The sequence below is a fragment of the Astatotilapia calliptera genome, chromosome 1 (genome assembly GCF_964374335.1).
Source record: "Astatotilapia calliptera chromosome 1, fAstCal68.1, whole genome shotgun sequence".
NCBI lineage: Eukaryota > Metazoa > Chordata > Actinopteri > Cichliformes > Cichlidae > Astatotilapia > Astatotilapia calliptera.
This window is the reverse complement of record NC_137422.1, coordinates 37,396,561-37,420,280: the sequence shown is the minus strand read 5'-3', so window position 1 is coordinate 37,420,280 and position 23,720 is coordinate 37,396,561. Positions and strand designations below refer to the sequence as shown.

The 23,720-nt window shown below is 40.3% G+C and overlaps 1 protein-coding gene and 1 long non-coding RNA gene across 2 annotated transcripts; both read left to right on the top strand.

Annotated features, from left to right (window-relative positions):
* Positions 1-3,776: 3,776 nt before the first annotated feature.
* LOC145429819 (uncharacterized) lies at positions 3,777-8,477 on the top strand. The gene is made up of 4 exons (XR_013910151.1): positions 3,777-3,922; positions 7,413-7,482; positions 7,699-7,840; positions 8,358-8,477. It is a non-coding gene; the product is annotated as an uncharacterized LOC145429819 (long non-coding RNA).
* Positions 8,478-9,227: 750 nt separating this feature from the next.
* Positions 9,228-22,648, top strand: LOC113026698 (adhesion G-protein coupled receptor G2-like). The gene is made up of 10 exons (XM_080300536.1): positions 9,228-10,119; positions 14,621-14,746; positions 14,889-14,934; positions 15,102-15,196; positions 17,207-17,322; positions 17,634-17,902; positions 18,050-18,140; positions 18,413-18,542; positions 21,003-21,159; positions 21,918-22,648. Exons 1-10 carry the CDS (start codon positions 9,964-9,966, stop codon positions 21,998-22,000), a joined length of 1,269 nt encoding a protein of 422 aa, XP_080156662.1. The 5' UTR covers positions 9,228-9,963; the 3' UTR covers positions 22,001-22,648.
* The last annotated feature ends 1,072 nt before the right edge of the window (positions 22,649-23,720 follow it).

The window sequence follows — 23,720 nt, the reverse complement described above, 5'->3', positions numbered from 1 at the left end:
CCCAACCTTTTTGCGCCACAGAACGGTTTAATGTCAGACAATATTTTCACAGAACGGCCTTAACGTTCCGCGGATTAATACAACAAAATAGAATGATACGGCCGAAACAAAAACTAATTCAATAATTTTTTAATATTTTATGGTTTAGTTTCAGTATCCTGGTACTATAGCTTTCATATACTGCAACAGTGCGCCACATGTGAAATCAGACTTCTGCACTGTGTGTTAGTGGAGGCCCTCAGTTTACACACTATGTCTTGTAGACTATAGTGATACTCAGCATGAGTGTCATGGGTTTAAGCCTGTGACACACTCTGAATAAATGTTTGTGTTTTTTTTTTAAGCTACAAAACAGACTTTTGTGGTTTATTTCAACTACAATAGAGACATGTGTAGTCCTGACTACCAGTGTGAGAGGGAGACAGGTGTAACAGTGAAGATGAGGTAGTGAAGGTAATACCTTCAACCTTTCAAAGCAATGGACAATTCACTACAGAGGTGAAAAAGAGACTGTACCTGTGATGGAGTAGGAAGAGCTGAGGGTCATGGTGATATGTTCCAGAAAGATAAATTCAAATTCAAATTCAAATTTTATTTGTCACACACACACAACCATACACAGTATGACATGGGGGTGAAATGCTTGTAGCTGTACAATGCCCGACCATTAAATGACAGAAGTAAAGTTCTACAATATTTACAATTTACTACAAAAATTTACAAATTAACTTAGGAATTTACAGTAAAGAATGTGCAAATAGCAGAAGAGATTATAAAGATAAGGATTATAAATTATAGGAATTATAGGATTATAGGAAATGTGTGGTGGTGCGTGTGGTGACGTGTGTGAGAGTCCAGTCTTATAGTGACGTGTTTGGGAGAGTCCAGTCCTACACCTGGTTCAGGCCCCGAATAGCCTGGGGGAAGAAGCTCCTCTTCATTCTCTCTGTTTTGGCCTTAAGGGAGCGGAAGCGCTTCCCAGACCTCAACAGTGAGAAGAGTCCATTGTTGGGATGGGAGAGGTCCATCATAATCTTCCTAGCTTTGGACTTGCACCGCTTGGTGTAGATGGACAGCAGGTCAGGGAGCTCTGATTGAATGATGCGTTCTGCCGAGCGCACCACCCTTTGCAGATCTCGTCTGTCCTGCTTGGTGCTGTTCCCAAACCAGGTGCAGATGTTTGCCGTCAGGACGCTCTCGATGGTGCAGGAGTAGAAGTTCTTGAGCACCTTCAGTGGCAGATGGAAGTCTCTAAGTCTTCTGAGGAAGAAGAGACGCTGACGGGCTTTCTTAACCAGGGTGTTGATGTGACAGGACCATGACAGGTCCTGAGTGATGTGGACACCCAGGTATCGGAAACTGTCCACTCTCTCCACTGGCGTGCCACTGATGATGAGGGGTTTGTAATTCCTCGCCTGCTTTGTAGTGAAGTCCACGATCAGCTCCTTAGTCTTGCTGATGTTTAGGAGGAGGTTATTCTCCTGGCACCAGGTCTCCAGGTTCCTAATCTCCTCCAGGTAGGCCGTCTCGATGTTGTCGGAGATCAGGCCCACAACAGCAGTGTCGTCAGCAAACTTGACAATGGAGGTGGTGTCGGATGTGGCTACACAGTCATAAGTGTACAGTGAGTACAGCAGGGGGCTTAAAACACAGCCCTGAGGCACTCCAGTGCTGAGTGAGATGGAGGGGGAGACTTGTTTTCCCACCCTCACTGATTGGGGTCTGTCTGTGAGGAAGTTGAGGATCCACTGACACAGTGATGAGCTGAGTCCTAGATCCGTCAACTTGGTGAAAAGCTTAGAGGGAATTATTGTGTTGAATGCTGAACTGTAGTCCACGAACAGCATCCTAACATAATTCCCTCTGCCAGTGTCCAGGTGACTCAGGGATGTGTGGAGCAGGTGAGATATGGCATCGTCTGTGGAACGATTAGTCCGGTAAGCAAACTGAAGTGAGTCGATGGTGGGAGGAAGTGAAGAAGTGATGTGATCTCTCATCAGTCTTTCAAAACACTTCATCACAATTGAAGTCAGTGCTACTGGACGGTAGTCATTGTGGCAAGCGGGCTGTTGTTTCTTTGGAACAGGGACAATAATGGACCGTTTGAAGCACGTGGGAACCACAGCTTGGGCCAGGGAGAGGTTGAAGATCTCCGTGAACACCGGTGCTAGTTGATCAGCGCAGGCTCTAAGGACCCGGCCAGGGATTGCATCTGGTCCTGCTGCCTTCCTGGTGTTCACCCTCCTGAAGGTGTTCCTCACGGCATGCTCTGTGATGATGAATGCATTTTCTTCACTGGTGCACTCCGAGCGCGCGCAGCCGTTTGTTGTTTTAATTGCTGCGGCGTCGAAGCGAGCATAAAACGTGTTCAGCTCATCAGCCAGTGAAGCATCGGCATTCATCATTGAAGAAGCTGGTCGTTTATAGTCCGTTATAGTCCGCAGTCCTTTCCACAGGCTCCTAGAGTCGCACTGTCGTAGCTGTGACTCTAGTTTTTCCCCGTAGCTCCGCTTTGCCTTTCGGACCGCGCTGCGCACGTTGTAGGACGCAGCCTTGTATAGGTCCATATTACCGGAGACAAGCCCTTCATTGTAGGCAGCGGTGCGTGATCTCAGAGCGTCGCGGATGTTTTTATCCACCCACGGCTTCTGGTTGGGAAACGTTCGGATGATAGTTCTTTCTGCTGTGTCGTCCGCTAGTTTCCCGATAAATCCCACAACCGCTTCCGTAAACATGTTGATGTCATCAGAGCTGCGCTGAAACATGTCCCAGTCTGCGTCATCCAGTGCGTCCTGCAGCGCGGCCACCGATTGGTCCGTCCAGCGAGCGACCTCCCTCCTGATTGGTGGTTGCTGCTTTAGCCTTTGTTTGTAAGCAGGTATGAGGAAGATGGCGGAATGGTCCGATTTTCCAAATGCCGGCAGGGGTTGAGCCTTGTAACAGTTCTTGAACGGGGTGGGGAGATGTTTGTGCTGTCGCACCATCTGTTGTTCACCATCAAACACACTCCACCACCTCTTTTCTTCCCCGACTCCATTGTCCTGTCCATGCGGTAAACCGAAAAGAACCCCGTCGGCTGCACAGCGTGGTCTGGTATCGCTGGGTTCAGCCAAGTCTCGGTGAAGCAGAGGAGGTTGCAGTCCCGAATGTCTCTCTGGAACTTGATTCTGGCTCTGGGGTCATCAAGCTTGTTCTCGATGGATTGAACATTGGCTAGCAGGATACTGGGCATGTGTGCGCGGTGTGCGCGAGCCCGTAGCCTGTTCCTGATGCCGGCTCTTTTACCTCGAGGCCGTCGCTTAGGGTCGCGTCCTTTGTTCTCTCTCAGATGGTAGTATAAGGGAAGATTTACAAGACGGTAGTATGGTATGCAGATTGTTAGTATGACAAAGGAGGATGCTACAGATTGGGTGAGCTAAAGGAAGATGATCCACTGTGGTGACCCTCAAAGGGAGCAGCTGACAGAAAAAGAGTTATTTATCGATTATTTTTGTTGGTGTTGCCACATCAGTATTGATGAGGATAAAGAGTTTTTTCCTCAAAGAAAGTCTACCGGTATTAGTATCTGCATCCTTCATAGACTTAAAAGCTCTAAGAACCCACAGACTTCAGACAAATTTCACTCTTGAATCCAAAAGTCTTATGTTCCACTATATCTTAATAAAAGTTATAAAAATTCAAAGTTGCTTTGATGAAGGGTGAACTTCTTCCATGACATAGCTTATGATTGGTTGTAAAGCACAGATACTTTCAAATGAATTCTCTCTACTTCACAGGATGAAGTGGTGGCTTCTCTGGTCGCTGGTGTTTTTTCTGTCACAACAAACTTCTACGCATTCTCCTCCAAAAACACCCTGCAACACAGCGCAATATGAAAATTCATTAGGTCAGGGTTCCTGCAAGGATCGGTGTCACAATATAGGTAGGATGTTTTAATCAATATCAATATCATTTATATTTCTGCGGCACATTTAAAAGCAACAAAATTGACCAAAGTGCTTCACAATTAGTGAAGAACAATAGAAAAACATATACAGAAAAAGACAATATATTTAACATAAGAAAAAACAAACAAATATAAAAATATAAAACAAGTTTGATGGTACTCAAACTTAAATTGAATTAAAAGCCAACATAAAAAAGTGAGTTTTAAGACGGGATCTGAAAGGCTGTATAGACTCTGAATATGAATATTGACTGGAAACTTAATCCAGAGTCTAAATGCTGCACCTACGAAGGCCCGATCTCCTCTATGATTCAGTCGAGACATCAGCTGTACTAAGAGCATCTGGATAGATGATCTCAGTGCTCTTTTGGGGTTATATATGTTGAGGAGTTTGCTTAAATAACTGCGTGCCATGCCATTTAAATGTTTAAAAGAATCTTAAAATCAATACGAATACAGAGAAGGAGCCAGTGTCAAGTTGCTCACTGGAGCAATGTGTTCATACAATCTAACAACTGTTAAAAGACATGCAGCAGCATTTTGGAATAACTGCAAGCAATGGACAGGTGAGTGTTGAAGACCCAAATAGAGAGAACTGCAGTAATCCAGTCTAGAGGTGATGAAGGCATGAATAGGGTCCTTAGGAGAAAGATAAGGCTTCGCTTGGCAATTTCACGTAACTTGTAAAAACTGTTTTCCACAACTGTGGACACTTGCTTCTCTAATTTAAAAGAGCCATCTAAAAACACTCTGAGATTTCTTACAGTGTGAGAATGATGGACCAAGAGGACCAAGGGTATCAGTTAACTTATCCAAAGGGACATAACTTCCAAAAACAATAACTGCTGTCTTATTGTTTTACTGTGTTTTCGATCACTGAAAATGGAGATTTTTAAAAACTCCTCCCATGGTGGAGATTTGCGAAAACTCAGTTTTTGTGTTTAGGTGAGAGATTTGGGCTGTGTCTCAATTCAAGGGCTGCCTCCTTTGGAGGCTGGATTTGAAGGCCGATTATGTCACAGCGATGCAACGAAGGCTGTCCCAATTCAAAGGCTTCTCCAAATGCGACAACAAATGCGTCCTTCATTTCCCCAAATTTGAAGGATGCGTCGGGTGTATCCTTCGTGGCCCAAATTATTCCAGAATTCATAGCGCAGCCCAGCCAATTCCACTTTCTACAATGGCAGCAGCTACTTAGTTGTAATATTACTGGTATTACCCTTTTCAATAATTTATTATTTAAACTATTATTTATAATATTTGGACAATAATATAAAAATACTTTTCAAATGCGGCAATAGCGGAGGAGCGCAACTAAAAAGTTTGAAATATTACTCTTTCTGGGTCACAAAATAAACTTTGAACATCAGGCGAGAATGTAGCTGTGTAAACTTCAAATATCTGCTCTGTTTATCAAGACATCATATATTTGCAAAAGTACCCTGACGATTTTGGAGACATCTGTTACCCACCAGCTCGATAGCTGACCGGGAGGTCAAGGCTCACTAGAGTAGGCAAGAACCCCAGACTCCCGGCACATTGTTTTCAGACTACTCGCTACTCAGGTTAAACATGATATATAAGTCACTTAGATAACTTAAAAATGTTATTGTTTAGCTTTTTTCAGTATTTTATTTGTTCCTGAATAAACTGGTTTGGCTGAGATTAAAGTTATAGTTTTCAAACAGTTGAATAAACGTCAAACAGAAAACTGATTAAACAGAAGTGTGAGATGGTAGAGAATTTACTCCAGTGTCCTGTTATAGTTTACATAGCAAGGAGTAGATGGCTGAGTTTATTAAATTCTGCTGAGACAGCGGTGACGTAAATCTGAAGGCTACACTGTCCAATTTCACAGATTCGCACTTACGGCCTTGTTGGTCTTTGGAGGACCTGGCCCACGTGAAGACCACGAAGGCCAGGTCCTCTAAAGGATGCAGCCCCTGATTTGAGACACCGCTTTAGTCACGCAACATCAAAGGTGTTTGCCTTTTTTGACGTTATGCTGTGCGCCAGGTTATTGTTTACATGAGATTAATTTCTACAATGGCGGATATAGACAAATTGCTGTTGCTGTTAATCTAGTTTTTACATGCTTACATATACAAACACAGTAACTGTCCCTCCATTTAAAAAGACAGAGGCGTCAGAGTAAACTTCTCCATTCAACACAGACGCTCTCACAACCTAAATCTCAACGCAGATGTCGGATTTGAATAAATTACATTTTTTAAATTAAATTTATGTCTGCTGTATGCATTTTTTTTTTATTCCTGAGTTGTGAGTCTACGCAGCAGCCAAAATACTGTCTTTGATTATTAACACTTGAAATCATCAAGGTACTTGAAAAGTAACACAAAATTAGCTGCCTTTCTAGAAAAACACCAAAACTTTCAGAAGTAGCCTACTTGAGGTTTGTCTGTGAAGGTTCTCAGTCATCCAGGTCATTGTAGTCTGAGGAGCTTGGAAAGAAAAGCATCTGGAGCTTCTTCAATTCTAAGGTTAAATGGTGGAGAGTCCCATAGGGCTTTAATCTGGAACTCTCCACCATTTGACCTTAGAATTGAAGAAGCTTCTCGGATGTCATTTGAAACGTCTTCAAGCAACTTAAAGAAGTCCAGATGCTTTTCTTTCCAAGCTCCTTAGACTACTTGAGGTTTACTCTCTCGTTGTGCGTGTCGACAGTTAAAAGAAGATCATTAAAAATTCTTAAAAGTGCAATTTCAGTACTGTGATGAGAACCAGATTGGAACCCTTCCCAAATGCCATGATCATCTAAAAAGGTCTGAAGTTGCTAAAAAACTACCTTTTCCAAAATTCTGGACATAAAAGAGAGTTTAGAAACTGGCCTGTAGTTAAAAAAGAACATTTGGATTATGATTTTTCTTCTTAATAATGGGTTGCACAACAGCATGTTGAAAGCAGCTGGTACACAACCTAATGACAAGGAATTTAATAAGAGTAAAACATTAGGCCCAATAATGTGAAGAGCTTCCTCGAAAAGGCGAGAAGGAAGAATATCCTGAGGGGTATTAGAAGGTCTTAAATGATCAATTACTTCCGTTAAGACAGAAAAAGTCACAGGCTCAAACTGATGAAAATGAGCTGAGTGCTTAGAGAGAAGATCTAGGTCAAACACTGCCTGTGAATGTGGAGACCGTAAAGCGGATATTCTTTTAATAAAGTGCAGAGGAAGTCTCCATGGGAACAGTGGCACAGGGGTTAATCACAGAATTAAACATTTTAAAAAGAACTCGGGGCTTGTGACTGACCTGTGACTAAGATGCTTGTTTCTATGCTTTAGGTTTGAAGTGTCTCTCCCACGCATCTTTGTTCTTGGGTAATACAGTAAATAAAAATGTACCAGAGTTTACAGGTGAAAATGTGAGAACTCCTGTAGGACTTTTAGATATTAAATTAATATATTGAATGTAGTAAAAATGTGAAAATTGATGTTATTTTACAGATGATTCCTGCTGCTGTATGAACTATGTAGACAACATTTTGGAAACTGGAAGCATGGATGACACTATCAAGTAAACACTCTCATTCCAAATCACAGCACACTTTTTTATTTCAATTGTTTGGAGTTTTATGTACGTAGGAGTACAACACAGAGTTAAGATTTTAAGGTATATAGTATGTATATACCTTAAGTATATACCTTAAGTATACCTTATGTATGTAGTATAAGAATTAATGAGAGACAGCAAAATGAGTCACGCTAATATTTTCTTGTCCTTTTCCACAAGCGCAATTGAGGAACTAGAAGATTTCATAGCGAAAGGAAAAATAAACGGGAACCATTTATCAATGACTTCTGACCATGTTGTTGCTCTCCAGTATGAACCCAATGACATGTTCAACGGCTTCGATATTCATGCGAGTGATAAGGTATTTAAAAAAAAATCTGATTTCATATTAATTTAAAAATGATTGTGACAGTAACTAACTTGCTTTAAAAGGATGTGCATACATACATTCATTTTCTGGTTATGATTTTTTTTTTTTATATGAAAATATTTATTATCACTGTAAAGAAAAAAAGATGGAATGTTTGACATTGGGAAATCAATAGGATACAAACAGTGTACATGTATATTGCTTACATTTTTCATAAGCAACAAAACAGGTTGTATATTATTATTTTTGCTATGTAGCACCTCAACATTTACTTTATAGATTAAAATTTGGTGCTGCTTCAAAGAGTATGAATCTTAATGATGTGTTATGTAGTTCCATATTAGATGCTTAAATATATTTAATTATTTTCCTAATATTCATTGTCAGAACATTATTTTAGTTTTTTTGCAACAAAGAAATCATACCCATCAGTCTTAGTTGAGAGTTTCATTGTGTTATTACAGGCATTCACATGAATGAATGTTTCTCTTCTTGTTTGATAATATAGGAAATATCATATGATCATCTTCCAAGCAGAACAGTGAGCGTTCAGCTGCCGAAAGAACTGAATCCTGGACTGAACAACACGATTGTGTTCCTCAAGCTCAAGTGGCCTGAAAAGAAACAGGTCAGGGAGATGATTTTGTGTTATAAAATTTACATTTTGTGTATGTGCATAGATTTCACAATGCTAACTCAACTTCTTTGTTTGCAGACCATATGAACTAGACATATGCACCAGAAATGCTGACTTTGAGTGCACATTATCCTCAACATTACATTTTTATTTTACAATTTTCATGGGTCATGCTATACAACTATCTTAAATGCTGAACCACTAATAAAATAATTAAAGTAAAATTGCACTGCAGTAACTTATTGTCCACAAGTTTTCCATTACCACACAACATGAATCACAATAACTTACAGTTGAAATGTATCAGCTGAGGAGGCGCAGTGACTTTAATGTGTGGGCTTAGACCCCCAAGTGTCATGGTCTTGGGTCATGTGACCCAGTGTTTCTGAGTTTCATGTTATTTTGTTATTTCATCTGTATTCGAGTTTCTTTTCAGTTATCTAGTTATTCAGTCATACGTAGTTTGCAGTTTAGTTCATGGTTTATCAGGTTCCCCATGTGTCATGTTTACGTCTCCATGTTTCCTGTTCTATTTTGAAAGACTCCAGTGTTCTTTGTTCATTGTATTTAGTTTCACTTCCGCTGTCCTGTCATTGGGTTCATGTGTTTCAGCTGTGCTCCCATGTGTGGCCACTTCCCTTGATCATCCCTTGTGTGTATTTAGTCTTTGTTTTTCTTTCAGTCAGGGTTGAGTCATCTATTTAACTTCCCCATGTTATGTCAGGTTTCAGGACTCCGTGCTGGTCATGTTGCTTTCGTGTATATGTTTCATAGTTGTTTCATGTTCCAGCACAGAGTCCTGTTTATAGCTGACTCAGTCATATTCATTATTGTCACCTTGTCTTAGCCTTCCCTGTGTCAGTTTTTAGTTTTCCCATTTCAGCTTTTAGTTTTGTTTTGCCTGCTTTCTGTTGTTTGCCACGTTAATCAGCCAAAATCAAGGCTCACTTTTCATTTCAAGTTCAGTACTGTCTCCTCGTCTGTGTCTGCACCTGGATCCTCACACTCCCACGCCAGGCCCGCCTCCCGCAGACCGTGATAGTACGACTCGACCATGTCAGTTCCAGTAGACATTCCAAAGGAGGTCGGCGAGGAGCTGGGGAGGCTCCGCCACATCATGGATTCCATCTGCGGGTCCAGGGATGCTATGGCAGTGAGCATTGGATTGGTGGCTGCGGACGCCACCTCTCTAAAAGAGCCGCGCCTCAGCCAGATGACGCAACTTGTGGAAACTTTTGATTCTCTGGCCCCGCTAAAAGAGGGGCTCCGCGCCCACGTGCTAGCTTAAGCTGTCAGGGTCGCTGCCTTGACTCAGCGCTCAGCATCACTGCCTCACGGCCCCAAGGGGATTTGGGTCGACTTGCTGAGGCTACACTCCAACCCGGAGTCCTCTGAATCCACGTCTCCGCCAGGGGCCAGCCACTGGCCCTCACTGTCTCGGTCTGACCACCTGTCGCCTGCCTCGTTTCTGGCAAGGATGTGTTCAGATGCTGAGGACTCAGCCATCACTTCACCATCAGCTGCTGTGTCATCAGCTCCCCTTGAGCCCACTGCTAGGAGAAGGCGGCGTCTGCGCCGCAAACGCTGCCCGCCACGGTTAGAGTCACCATCTTCCCCGCAGCAACTGGCAGAGGTGAGTCAGAGTGGTGCTTGTTTTGCTCCCTCTGGGCAGGGAGGATTAAAGACAATCAATTTAGAAGGAACAGACTCATGCACTATGGACTGCAAAGCATTTTTGCCAGGTGCCTCTGAGCGAAGAATTGAAACTGCCGAAGCTGTGAAATCCAGCTCTAAGGAGTTTAAGACTGCTTTCATCTCTGTGCTCCCCGGACGGGAGATTGAGCGCTTGGCTCCCAAACTAACCGGGGACCCACAGGTTTTCTTCTGCTTTCCCTTTGAACGAAGAGACTGTTATTCCTTCTGTGGCCTGTAACTATCTTGATTTAGCTTGTGTTCCTAAAAATGATCAATACAATCCTGGTGAGTGCAAGAGAGGCAGTTTAGATTTACGTTTTTCTACACCTGTGTTAAATGTATTAAAGACCGAGGATAATGACTCTGAACACACCTGTGTGGTTGAAGTCAAAACTCTACATTCAGTGATCAATAATTTGGACTCAGGAGGAAACACCCCTCAGTCACATAACTGCCAGATTAATGTTTCCATGTCGGGAACTCACTTTGAGTGTAAAGGAAGCGAATATGTGTTCGGACCATGTGAATCTAATGACTGTTTTCCTCAGGGATACTTATTCTAAAGTTGTGGTACAAAAGACTGTTTTTCGTTAGCTCTTCCTGAACCTAGGATTTCTTCCTCACAGATTATTTTTCCAGAGGCTGAGTGTTTTAGCTCAATCATTTTTAAGAACTGTGTCACCACTCGTAAGTAAAATTTATTTATAGCACAATTCACAGATAAAAATCGCAAAGTGTTTCACAATAAAACCAAAAAATACAAATAAAATAATATAAAACAGTGAAAAAATTAATGTCTGGCTGCCTGTCTGGCCTCGACAGACACTCAACCCCTGGAGGCTTGGGGGCCAGTACAGTTTGTTCACCCTTTAGCGCAGTCCTTAGCACAGTTGCCAGCTCAGCCAGCAGTTTAGATCCTGTCACTAGTTCAGCCACATATTTTCTCACCAGCTCAGGCATCAATTCAGTCTCCAGTTCTGTTATCCTCACAGTTCCCTGTTCAACCACCACCTTTATCGCCTGAGAGCTCTACTGAATTCTCTCAGCCCACCTCAGCTGCTTCCTCTGGGAGCTCTGCTGGGCTGTCTCGTGCGTGCTTTCCCCACAGTCTGCAGCAACTTTCACCGAGGGCTCAGGCAAGCCCATCCAGCCCACAATAGACTATGTGTTGCTGGAGCCTGAAAGGCAACCCGAGCTGGCTGTCCGTTTCACAGAGATCCAGCTGACTTCGCCTCAGCCAGAGGTTTCCACACCGTCTGGCCTTGCATCTGCTCCAGCCAGAGAACCCAGCCAGCATCAGGTCAAGTCAGCTGGAGGTTCCAAGGGGCCTGTCCAGCCATCTGCCAATGCTGGAGGGTCTGTGGGGCTCGTTCAGCCCTCAGTGCCACCATCAACACCACCTGATCCGTCGCCATCTGGCCCACGTCCAGCACCGCACGGTTGGCGGCTGCGTACAAGCAACGCATGGTCGGTGGCAACTTTTCAGGCCATCTGTGGTGTCATAGACAGCCTCCTGAGCCTCCGTCGCCGCTGCTTTCTGCGCAGCCAGCCTCAGGAGCAGTTTTGCTTTGGACTCTTGTGTTGTCAGCCGTCGGGTCGACCTTTGGAATGGAAGCTTCATGGACTCTTGTCTTGCTGACCTCTGGGTCAACCTCCAGAACCATCTTGTTTTGAACTTTGTACCTTGGACCTTCAAAGTTATGCTTTCTTGACCTCTTTCTTTTTTTCTTTTTCTTTTTTTTTTGTCTCTAAAATTTTGTAAATCATGCAGATAGAGGACCCTCATGACATAATAAGTTTGTTTTCAACAACATACCTTATGACTCAATGAGCTAATGTTTAAGTAAACTGTGGTGAAAACATGGAATATGTCAATGTTTTCACCACAGGAACATTAATTTAATGTTTAATTTAGTGATATAATAGTGCAGTCATTTATTTATTTAAAAAATGCTGATAATGTGAGTAACAGTGCATTAGTTTGTAAACTTTTCTAATGCTGAGCTTTTAAATTTAAAGACCCCTTTGGGAGCTGCTCCAATTTTAGTGATAAGAAGAAACATACAACAGGGCCAGTGGCTGTAGCTCAGGAGGCAGAGCAGGGCCCTGTGCTTCGTACGTCGCTTACTACATCCAAGATCAAATGAAACATCCAAGACCAAACCATCGCGCTAACCGTGAGCGCGCTAATCCGGTTCCCCGAACACACCTGCTGTTGACGATTAGTACAGCTGGATGAAGTAATGTGCGATCACTGGGTGCCGTAAAAGGGGATACGCATCGATAGCAGAAACAGTGATCGGCAACCCTCTGATTGGTCGGCGAAAATGTCGAAGGAGTGCGCTCGGCTCGGTATTTTTCGGCAGCAGAGCAAGAACTCCTGAGTGAGGGATTTCAGGAGTTTCAGAGTTAAATCAGAACGCAAGGGAACACTGCAAAGGCTGCAAAAGCAAGGAGAGAGGGCTGGCAGAAAGTTGCTGACAAATTAAACTCGTAAGTAATTTAATAATAATAATAATAATATATTGGATTTATATAGCGCTTTTCAAGGCACCCAAAGCGCTTTACAATGCCACTATTCAGTCACTCTCACATTCACACACTGGTGGAGGCAGCTACGGTTGTAGCCACAGCTGCCCTGGGACAGACTGACAGAAGCCAGGCTGCCATATCGCGCCATCGGCCCCTCTGGCCAACACCAGTAGGCGGTAGGGTAGATTTATTATATTACACTATATTATCCAATATTATATTACATTATATTATATTGTTATATTATATCCTCTTTCACATTAGAGCCACAACAGGACCCACTAGAACATGGGAACAAGTAAAAGTGAAATATAAGAATATTCTATAGAATGGTAATATCTATCACTTATATTGCTTTTAGTCTCTTGGAATGAGACCCTGAAATAATCTGTTTGTTTGTTCATAACAGCAACCAAGAAAAGGGCAGAGCAAAAAAAAAAGACAGGTGGTGGTCCTGCACCCCCTCGTCAACAAGCTGGTTAAGTGAATAATACCCTCACGGGAATATCGATATCTCTCTATGAGCACACTGTCGCGCTGAGCTAAAGGATCCTGTCTATCCCGCAATATACGCTGAATTCTGAGGACTCTCCTTATCAATCTTGCACCTTCCGCAATGGGTGGCTCGCGTAAACGGACAGGACATGGCTGTGACAGACTTCCCAAATCCACCTTCGCTTTTATAGCCGTGGTCTCTCATCTTGATTACACGAAGTAATTTACAATTACTACTCTGAAATATGACTTACATCTGTAATAATCACATACATGTAATAGAATGTTAATAGTACATTTCCCTTTTTTAGGAAATGACCTGTATGTATCTGTGTGACATCAATAAAAGGATCAGGTGCTGCATTATATTTAGTTACATTGATGTTATTTATTTATGGTGAAACAGTGGTGGAATATCGCTGTTGCTTTCGTATAAATGAAGCGGACATACCTGCGTGGCCGCGATCTAATCCTGTTTACATAAAGTAAACCTGCTCCCGAGCAGGTTTACGCTTACGGCTCTGTTGCTATGACAGCAAGTCCCGGATGAGCTTCGGGGAACCGAACGATCCAGGATCACGCGAAATCGTCAACAATCTAATCCAGCTAACTTACTTAGCGAGGTACGAAGAACAGGCCCCAGGTCACCTCCTAACCCATATGGAAAAGAAATAGTAAAAACATATATGATTTACTCATGAAAGTGGCCACTTTCTCATTACTTTCATATATTTTTTAGTAAGTATACAAAACATACAAGTTTCATTATATAATTTTTCAAGGGATCTTATATGTGTTTTCACTCTTGTATGCTTTTCATACAAGTTTCATACAAGACAGATTTAAAAACTTTATAAGATTTATATATATCTTTTCCATGTGGGAAGGTTGGCGGTTTGATCCCTGTCTGCTCCAGTCTGTGAGCCAAATATCGTTGGGCACATAGTAACCACAAGTTGCTCTCTGATGTATCCATCAGAGTATTAATGAGTGTAAATGAAACTGATTATTAATGAAAGTGTGAATATAAAGCACGTTGAGTATTCAGAGTAAAAAATTGCTAAATAAGAACGAATCCATTTACCATTATTTTTTACATTTTGTTTTTAAATATGGAGATATTAAGAGTTCAGCTTTCACACAGGCTGTAATATTTTACAAAACAGGATGTGGCACATTCAACCAACTGTGCAGAAATAGATGCTCTTTAGCTCTTTGCAATAATGCATAAAATGTGATTACAGTAAATACAATTTAATATGCAGGTTTATGTAAGAAGGTTTATGCCTAAGGGAAAAATCAACAACACCTTTAAATATGATGCAAATAATAGTAGATGTATTTCAGAATAGACAAAGCTTAGATTAATCTTTCTTGTGAAAACCAACTGATGAATTTGTGTTTTATTGTAGAGGATTTTAGGATCCCAATATGAAGTGTATGATCGATTACTGGTTGGCCTGAGTGTGGAGGGCAAGAACATATCAGGACTACAGCAGCGTGTCAATATCACCATCAACCTTACCAGGGAAATAAATGTAACTGCTTCTGAATTTTATCATTTACTCTATTTTGGCCTGTTAACATTATATTATTAAATACATTTTATATTCAACAAATTCACATAAATTAGGTACATGTAATAAAAACATGTTAACATGTAATATTTCTGTGACATAGGAAACCCAAAACGCCTTGTGCCACTTCTTTAACTTGTCAAGAAAAAGTGAGTAACCAAGCTTCACATTATCATTAGTGTCTAACATGAATATTTATTTTATAAACCGGAGTCATTGTTGTTTGTGGTTTTTCTCAAAATCACAAAGATGCGCTGATATGACCTGGATGTAATAGCATCTTATGCATAACTGATCTCTTTGTTTGACTTATCAGATTTCAGTCAGGATGGCTGCATTACCCTATGGACACGTGGTGAAAATCATCTCACCTGTTCCTGTGACCATCTCACATACTTTGCTGTGCTCCTGGTAGGAGTCAACATATTCATTATAAAAAGTCTAATTCAAGAATTATGTGTCTTTAGACTAAATGATACTTCATCAACAAAATATTGACAAACACCTCAGTAATAAAATGTGAAATCTCTCTTCATTTATCTTAACAACCATTTTCTGATCTTCTTCAGTTGGCAGGTGTGTTACTAATAATCCAGCACGTTCATGCTGAGTTTGATATAGTTTAACTATATGTTTCTCATGCTTCGGTAAAAAGTTGTTCTGTGTTACTTTTTCCCCAGTAGTGACACTGTGTGTGTGGAGAGGCAAACATAAAAACACAGATGTGTTTCTCTGTCTTTGTGAAGACGTCAGTGATGGGAATAACGGCATTACAAGTAACGGCGTTACTAACAGCCTAATATATACGCTTGGTTTTTTTCATCAATAGTTTTGTTACATTTACTGTCTAAGGACAGAGCTAGCAAGCACTCTCTGCTTATTACCAAAAAAAAAAAAAAAACCTGCCCTTTCGTGTTGGTGTAAAATGCACCATGTGTCGACCAATCAAAAATGATATAGGTAGAAAACAGGAGTGATATACCTGCTGCTGTCAGACCTGCAGGTATCAGGCTGTGATGTTCTCCTTTGTAGTGGACAGAAATATTTGGAGTGGCACAAATAATTTGTGTGGCATCTTATTCAATGCAGAACACCTGATTGTTATGTTAATAGTTTGAAATGGTTATAAAAAAATCAAGGTAAAAGGTAAATGGCTGCAAATAACTTTGTTGTTTGCAAAACTTGTGCATAGGATTTTAAAATTGACCATTTATATTTGCATTTAAATTTATGAAATACGATTCATTAAACATGTTTGTGGTTGTTACAGTAAAAAATTTAACTTTTTCTATTCGGATTTTGTTTTTTGTCTGATTGTAGATCAGTTGTGTTAATACAGTATGTCGAAATGAAAACATAACTTTAAATTCAGACACGTGAGGTTGTGCTGAAAAGGATGATACCAAACAAGGCAAAGTAAATAGTTTTTCAAGGCAAACTGTAACTCAGTTACTTTTTTGAAGAAGTAACTATAATTAATTACTTTTTCAAAGTAACTTGCCCAACACTGGAAGACATTCACTGAATTTAATCTGTTCCTAAGTCCTTTAATTCAAAGTTTAACCATCATAAGAAATCATGTCCTAAATTAAACTAACTTTGATTATTTTAATGATTTATAGAGCATTTACTGAAAAACTTGGAAATTCAACATTTCAACCCTGGAGTGTTTTTAACGATATTACTGTACTTTTCTTCCTTTACTTCTGTTACCCATCCTAATCTCTTTTTTCCTTTTCATTTGTATGTTGTAGATCAAGGTCACAGAACTATATGGTTTGGGACCCATAGGAAAAAACATAAATTGAAAGTTAGATTAACTTTAGGAACATGAATAGTGTATTTGCTAAAAGCTTGTTTGGAATCAGTTTGTTGGTGCAAATATATTATTCAATGCCCTTAAACCTGTGCTACTTTTGCCATTTTTCATAGGATGAACTGAAGAAATGGGAAAAAAAACCTGTTGTTTTCCAACAAACTGCTAGTAACAATGATACAAACTAGTTTAAAATAAAATTATAAGAAGAATCCTTAGAAGCTAAATACAAAGAAATGAGGGGTGACTTTCATGATACTAACATTACTGCATGCTTAAAATGATACTCTGTCAAAATAGAAAGATGCCCTTGATCTGTATCATTCCTGATACTACCACTAGATGCCAAAACAAAAATCTCCACATAGTCATCTTTTCCTGCTACAAATGCTCACTTTACAACTCATGACTGTAATCTTTATTCCTCTGTTAGTGCCATCTGTACTCATCCAATGTTCATTGTTTAATTGATTTGTCCCCATCTTATCTGTGTAATTTTTCTCTAATATACATCAGCTCTTTATACTTTGTGTGTCTTTTTGTTTTGAATTTTAACTCACAATGGAGATGCTGCAAAACAATGTGAAAGTGCATTTTCTCCACAGGTCACTGCTTCCCCATCACCTAAAGACCAGGAGATTTTAACATACATCACTCTGATTGGCTGCAGTCTGTCTCTTTTTACCCTCGTCATCACTGTTTTTCTCTTCATCACAAATAGGTAATTATCTGTTTTCTGATTGATGACATCCTTCAAAACTTAATCCTCCCTATTTCTAATAGCATCCTCCTCTCCTGCTCCCATCAACTCTTCAGCATTTTCTCACTTATTGTCAATTATCCTTTTGTCTTTTTTTTGCATTATTTTAATCTTTTTCCTCTAATCCCATCGTTTCTCATCTGTATTGTCTTTATTCTCTTTCCTTCTTTCTTCCTTACTGGATTTTCCATTTTTTTCCCAAACAAAATATGACCAAATAATCTGCTTGAAAGTTGTCACGTACCATGAATCACAACTCCTGTATTTGCCAGAAAAGTCAGAGAAGATGTTTCTATGAGGGTCCACATCAACCTCGTGATTGCACTTATCCTCCTCAACCTACACTTCCTGCCCAATCAAGCAGCGGCAGCAGTGTCCTCCTCTGGGCTCTGTTTATACATGGCTCTTGCCCTTCACTACTCTCTGCTGGCCACTTTCATCTGGATGGCCTTGGAGGGATTCCACCTCTACCTTCTCTTAGTCAAAGTCTTCAACATCTACATCAAGAGATACCTGCTCAAACTCAGTGTGGTGGGATGGGGTGAGTGGAATAATTTAGGCATGAAGCTGTTTATCATCATCATCATCAGAATAATTCAATTCAATTTTATTCATATAGCGCTAAATCACAACAACAGTCACCTCAAGATGCTTTATATTGTATAACTGTTCAGTTCTTGTGTTTCAGGTGTTCCTACAGTCATTGTGTCAGTGGTGGTGATCATTGACAGAGGCTTTTATGGCCAAGTCCCTCTGGACAGCTCCAACAAAACTGCAATGTAATTCATATTTATTCATAAAATAAATATGCATCATACTTTCTGTATCTTGGCATGTTCACACTGTAGTCCTTTGTCATAAATGTAACATAAACATTAGGCAGCAAACCCAGTTTCACCAAAATTAAAATACTGAGAAGTTTCTGGTATATTTAACCACATGTATCTAAATCATCTGCAATAACACCTCTATGAAGTACAAAATGTACTTTTTAATTTCACAGAGTAAGAGACTAAAACACGGATCACCTACACTCCCTTTTTTTTTTTAGATGCTATATAACCAATAACTATGTAAAGATGGGAACTACAGTGGGACTGTTCAGCTTGGTGTTCCTCTTTAACATGTTTATGTTTGGAGCGACAATCAGACGTGTCTTGATTCTACGCAAAAGCACAGAGGTACAGGCAGTTTTATGTTGCTATTGAAATTGATGTTTTCTATGTCAATATGTTCTGTGAAATCTCAAGACGCAACAAGAAATTAGTCTATTTAACAACAAAAATGAAGACCATCCCTCGTCACCACCATTAATTTTTATTTAATATGCATAGCTTCCTTTTAAAGGTTAGACTGTAGGATGGGCTGTCTGTTAGCGTTTAAGTCAAAGTAAATTCTATGAAAATATTGATCTGATCATTTAAGTAGGAAAGGAAATTATTAAATGTTCTTAATCAGTTTCAACTGCTTTGATACAGACGTCGACAAAATTGTTGGTACCCTTCGGACAATGAAAGAAAAACTCACAATGGTCACAGAAATAACTTTAATTTGCCAAAAGTAATTATCAATAAAAAAAAAATCTATAAATCTTAACCAATGAAAGCCAAACATTGCTTTTCAACCATGCTTCAACTGAGTTATTTAACATATAAATGCATGAAACAGGCCTGGATAAAAATGATGGTACTCCTAGGAAAGAATAAAAATGATGTGACCAAAGGGACATGTTAATCCAAGGTGTGTCCACTAATCACCATCGCAGGTGTCTACAATCTTGTAATCAGTCAGTGTGCCTATGACTCCAGGTTGTCACTGTGTTGTTTGGTGACATGGTGTGTACCACACTCAACATGGACCAGAGGAAGTAAAAGAAAGAGTTGTCTCAGGAGATTAGAAAGTAAATCATAGACAAGCATGTTAAAGGTAAAGACTATAAGACCATCTCCAAGCAGCTAGATGTTCCTGTGACTACAGTTGCCCATGTCATTCAGAAATTTAAGATCCATGCGACTGTAGCCAACCTCCCTTGACGTGGCCGCAGGAGGAAATTTTATGACAAGTCCAAGAGACGGATAACCTGAATGGTAAAAGAGCCCAGAAAGACTTCTAAAGAGAACCAAGCTGAACTTCATGCTCAAAGAACATCAGTGTCAGATCGCACTGTCGTTTGAGCCAAAGTGGGCTACATGGGAGACAACCAAGGAGGACACAATTGTTGAAAACAAATCATAAAAAAGTCAGGCTGGAATATGCCAAACTACATGTTGACAAGCCACAAAGGTTGGCTTCTGGAGATAAATGTGCTGGCCAGTGTCAGAAAGCTTGGTCTCAGTCGCAGGTCATGGGTCTTACAACGGGACAACACACACAGCTAGAAACACCCAAGGATGGCTAAGAGGGAAACTTTGGACTATTTTAAAGTGGCCTTCTATGAGCCCTGACCTCATTCCTATTGATCATCTTTGGAAGGAGCTGAAACATGCAATCTGGAAAAGGTGCCCTTCAAACTGGAAACAACTGGAGCAGTTTGCTCATGAGGAGTGGGACAAAATACCTGTTGAGAGGTGCAGAAGTCTCATTGACAGTTACAGGAATCATTTGATTGCAGTGATTGCCTCAAAAGGTTGTGGAACAAAATATAAAGTTGTGGGTACCATCATTTTTGTCCAGGCCTGTTTCATCCATTTATTTTTGAAATAACTCAGTTGAAGCATGGTTGTAAAGCAATAACTGACATTCATTGGTTAAGATTTATAGATTTTTTTAAAATTGATTATTACTTTTGGCAGATTAGTTATTTCTGTGACCATTGTGAGTTTTTCTTTCATTGACCGAAGGGTACCAACAATTTTGTCGACGTCTGTATTAATGAAATTAACAACAGGAACCCTGACTGCCATTAGGTGTACACACACACTACAGGAATGAGAGATCTCTATCTGTCGCTGAGGGACTGTCTGCTGCTTGTCAAATACATTTTATTATTAAAATGTTGACCCAATGTTGACCCTGTGCTAACTTGCATATGACAAATAAAACTGAAATCCTTGGCCCCATTGTCAACCCTAAACTGGAGCATTGGGCCCTTGGATCCTCCTGGCACATGACAATTTTGGCCTCATGTGATGAGAGTGTGCAAACAGTTACTGTCGGATGAAGGAACTGATAATATTCACTGCCCCCACACACATCTGACCTAAATTCAACAGAACACCTCTGGGACATTGTGTTTTTGGTCCATCCGATGCTGCCAATTTGCAGCTCAACTGTCCAATGAAGTTGAAATGAAATGAAGTTTCAGCAAAACTAATAAGCCTGTTGCATCATTTTTCCATTTATTGTTTGGGCTTACTGTGAATTTAGACCTGTGTAGGTTGATAATATTATTTTTATTCAAATAGCATGGCATCCTTTCGCGTCTAACACATTAACCAGTCCATTTCAGCATTGATTTTTTTCCCAATGAGATGTTCTTTTGCCATTGTTGCTGTTATGTTGTTCCTCTAATTATTTTGAGCAATGCATTATATTTGTAGTCATTTATTTACAAAGGAAAAGCAACACATACCTTGATAAGTAAAAATGTTTCTTCAAACACATTTATCTATCTGTGTGTAATTGTATATTTGGCCAATCAGTTTGGGCAGAGTAACCGTGACAGAGCAAAGAAAGACATTTGTACCCTGCTGGGAGTCATGACTCTGCTCGGCATTACCTGGGGCCTGGTCTTCTTCTCTTTTGGCTACCTGACCACTGTTGGCCTCTACCTCTTCTGTATCCTGAACTCATTTCAAGGTCCGTATAACTATTTTATGTGTTAGGCTCAGTTCTGGGCTCATATTAGTGCTATTCTACCTGCCAGGATTATGTGATAGGTTTCTCCCTCTTAAAAGGGAGTTTTCCCTTCCCACTGTTGCTAAAGTGCTTGGTCATAGGGGGATCATATGATTGGAGTTTTCTCTGTTTTCTTTCTATTACAGTATGCTAGGGTCTTTGCCTTATAATATAAAGCACTTCGAGGCAACTGTCTTTGTGATTAAAGATTGTTTAATATTAACATATGTGTAAAATATTAAATGACAAGTTAAAATTGTGTCAATAATGAGCAGCAATGTTATTAAAGTGTGTTATTATAATGTGTCATTTATGGTAATCCTGCATTTTGAACCCTACTAGTTTTACTATATAGTTCTGTTCCTGGTTATAGTCCTGGGTGCTTTCCTTCTTTAGTTTTTTTTAAGCCTCTTGTTAGTTTCTATCACCCTCTGTGTACCCTTCCTTGTGTGTCGAGCACCTTGTATTTATTTCATTCTTGTTTTTGTGGTGTTTGTTTGTTGTCATGAGTTCTTCTTCCTTTCTTGTCTGTTATGATTCTTTTCTCAGCCATGTTTTGTTCTCCCCAGCTATCTCCATTCCTCTAATCACGTCTCCATCCTGCAGATCCTGACTGAGCATTGATTTACTGCTTTTATTTTCAAATGTGCATACTCATTGTATCTCCTGTACAAAGTCTAAACATTTGCTTATCTCTCTCTCTTTCTTGTTCCATGCAGGTTTCTTCATCTTCCTGTGGTTTATGATGTCACTGAGAAAGGCTAAAACCTCAGTTACTAATACAAGCAGTGAAACAACGTAGCACCAGCACCTAGCTCACACACAACTACCAGTAACCCAAGAAGTGCCTATGTGTTTCCTTTTAAAATGTGTAAAGTAATATAAATCTAGAAACATTCTTTCTTCTTAAGTTCATGTATAAAACAATGTATCAGATAAGACAGTGACTGAGACTAAAAAATGTACATGAATGTATTAAGTGGGAAGATTTTAACAGCTCCACTTTATTTTGAAGTTTTCTTGTTATTAGAATAGACAGAGTCTTTGCGGCAAGGGGTTTAACGTTCCACCGGATCATGTAACATATGATGATAACGCATTTGAGCCTTTTTCATTTTTGGAGCACTTCTGAGAGTAAAAATTGAAATAGCGAAGCAGGAAAGAAAGGCCAGAATAAGACAGATGATAGATGAAGTGTCTCTTCTGCACCCACTTTCAGAGATCAGAGGTATAACAATAGAAAATTGCTCTTTTTATTTTTCTGTCTTAAGTCACACATTCACATTTCTATATACCAGCTCAAATCTAGGTTTTAAATGAAACTCACCTGCCATTAGTTTAGTGTTTTAGGAGGCTGTTATGTTAATTGCATGAACAGCATTCTAATGTTCTATTGTAATTGGACTGTTTCGAGGTTTATTTTATATTAAAAACATTGTGAATCACTGAAGGCTGTGGTGTCAATAATAATTGTAATAGCTGCCTTTCAAAGTTTAATCATAAAGACGTTATTGCAAACAATTTTTTTCTTGCTAACCCAGTTTATGACTGAAAAAATAGCTGTCACTCCAGGAAAAAAAGAACCTTTGGGTTGATATTTTTGTAGAATAGTTACTGGCAATCTAAAGCCCAGATCTCAGTTTTGTTCAGTATCATTATTAAATTGTATATCATAGTTCAAATAGCAAAACTGTACATGTTTCGGTTTTTAATTCTATTTAATTTCATGTCTATTACACAGAGTAAAAGATTAAATTACTGGCATCCTGTGTATCTGACAAGTAGAGAAGGGCCAGTTGGCCCTTCACTTTCAGTGGCTGTGCTGCTGCAGGCTGTGTTCCCCTGGCCTATTGCCCGCGGTTCGCCAGTTTACTCACCAGTTGGATCTCGCTGTGTCTGATATGTCAGCCGGCTAGTGAGTTCTCGAGCCTGCAGCAATGGCTCCCTGTCTGGGGTATTACCAGCATGTCGGGTTTCTGCGGCCACTGGGTTGGGCTTTCTGGCTGTTTCCAGTGTCACTGTCGCTACTTCCCTGTCTATGGACAGCACCAGATGTCACCAGAGAGGACTGTGTTGAAAAGCTTCGAGTAATGAACCGTTTTTCAATACAAGCTTCAGTGCTTCAGAAAGCTTCATTTGGCCATCACTACTAAAGGGCAATACTAATGAGCAGCTTTCTTCAGGAGATCTGCAGTGCTTAGCTGCCTAACGCTCTCAGCCACCTTGGATGGGAAAAGACTGCCAAATGCCTCCATGTGATAGTGAAGCGCAGCTGTTTCTTATAAGGCTGCTAATTATCAGCTGGGAAGGCGTTGATGTTAGTGCTGCATTTGCGGACATCACGTAAAATCCTACCCCAAAATCTACTTCACTACACACAGCATGTCTTCTATCCTGTCTTCCTTCTCTCACCCCAACCGGTCCCAGCAGATGGCCCCGCCCCTCCCTGAGCCTGGTTCTGCCGGAGGTTTCTTCCTTTTAAAAGGGAGTTTTTCCTTCCCACTGTCGCCAAAGTGCTTTCT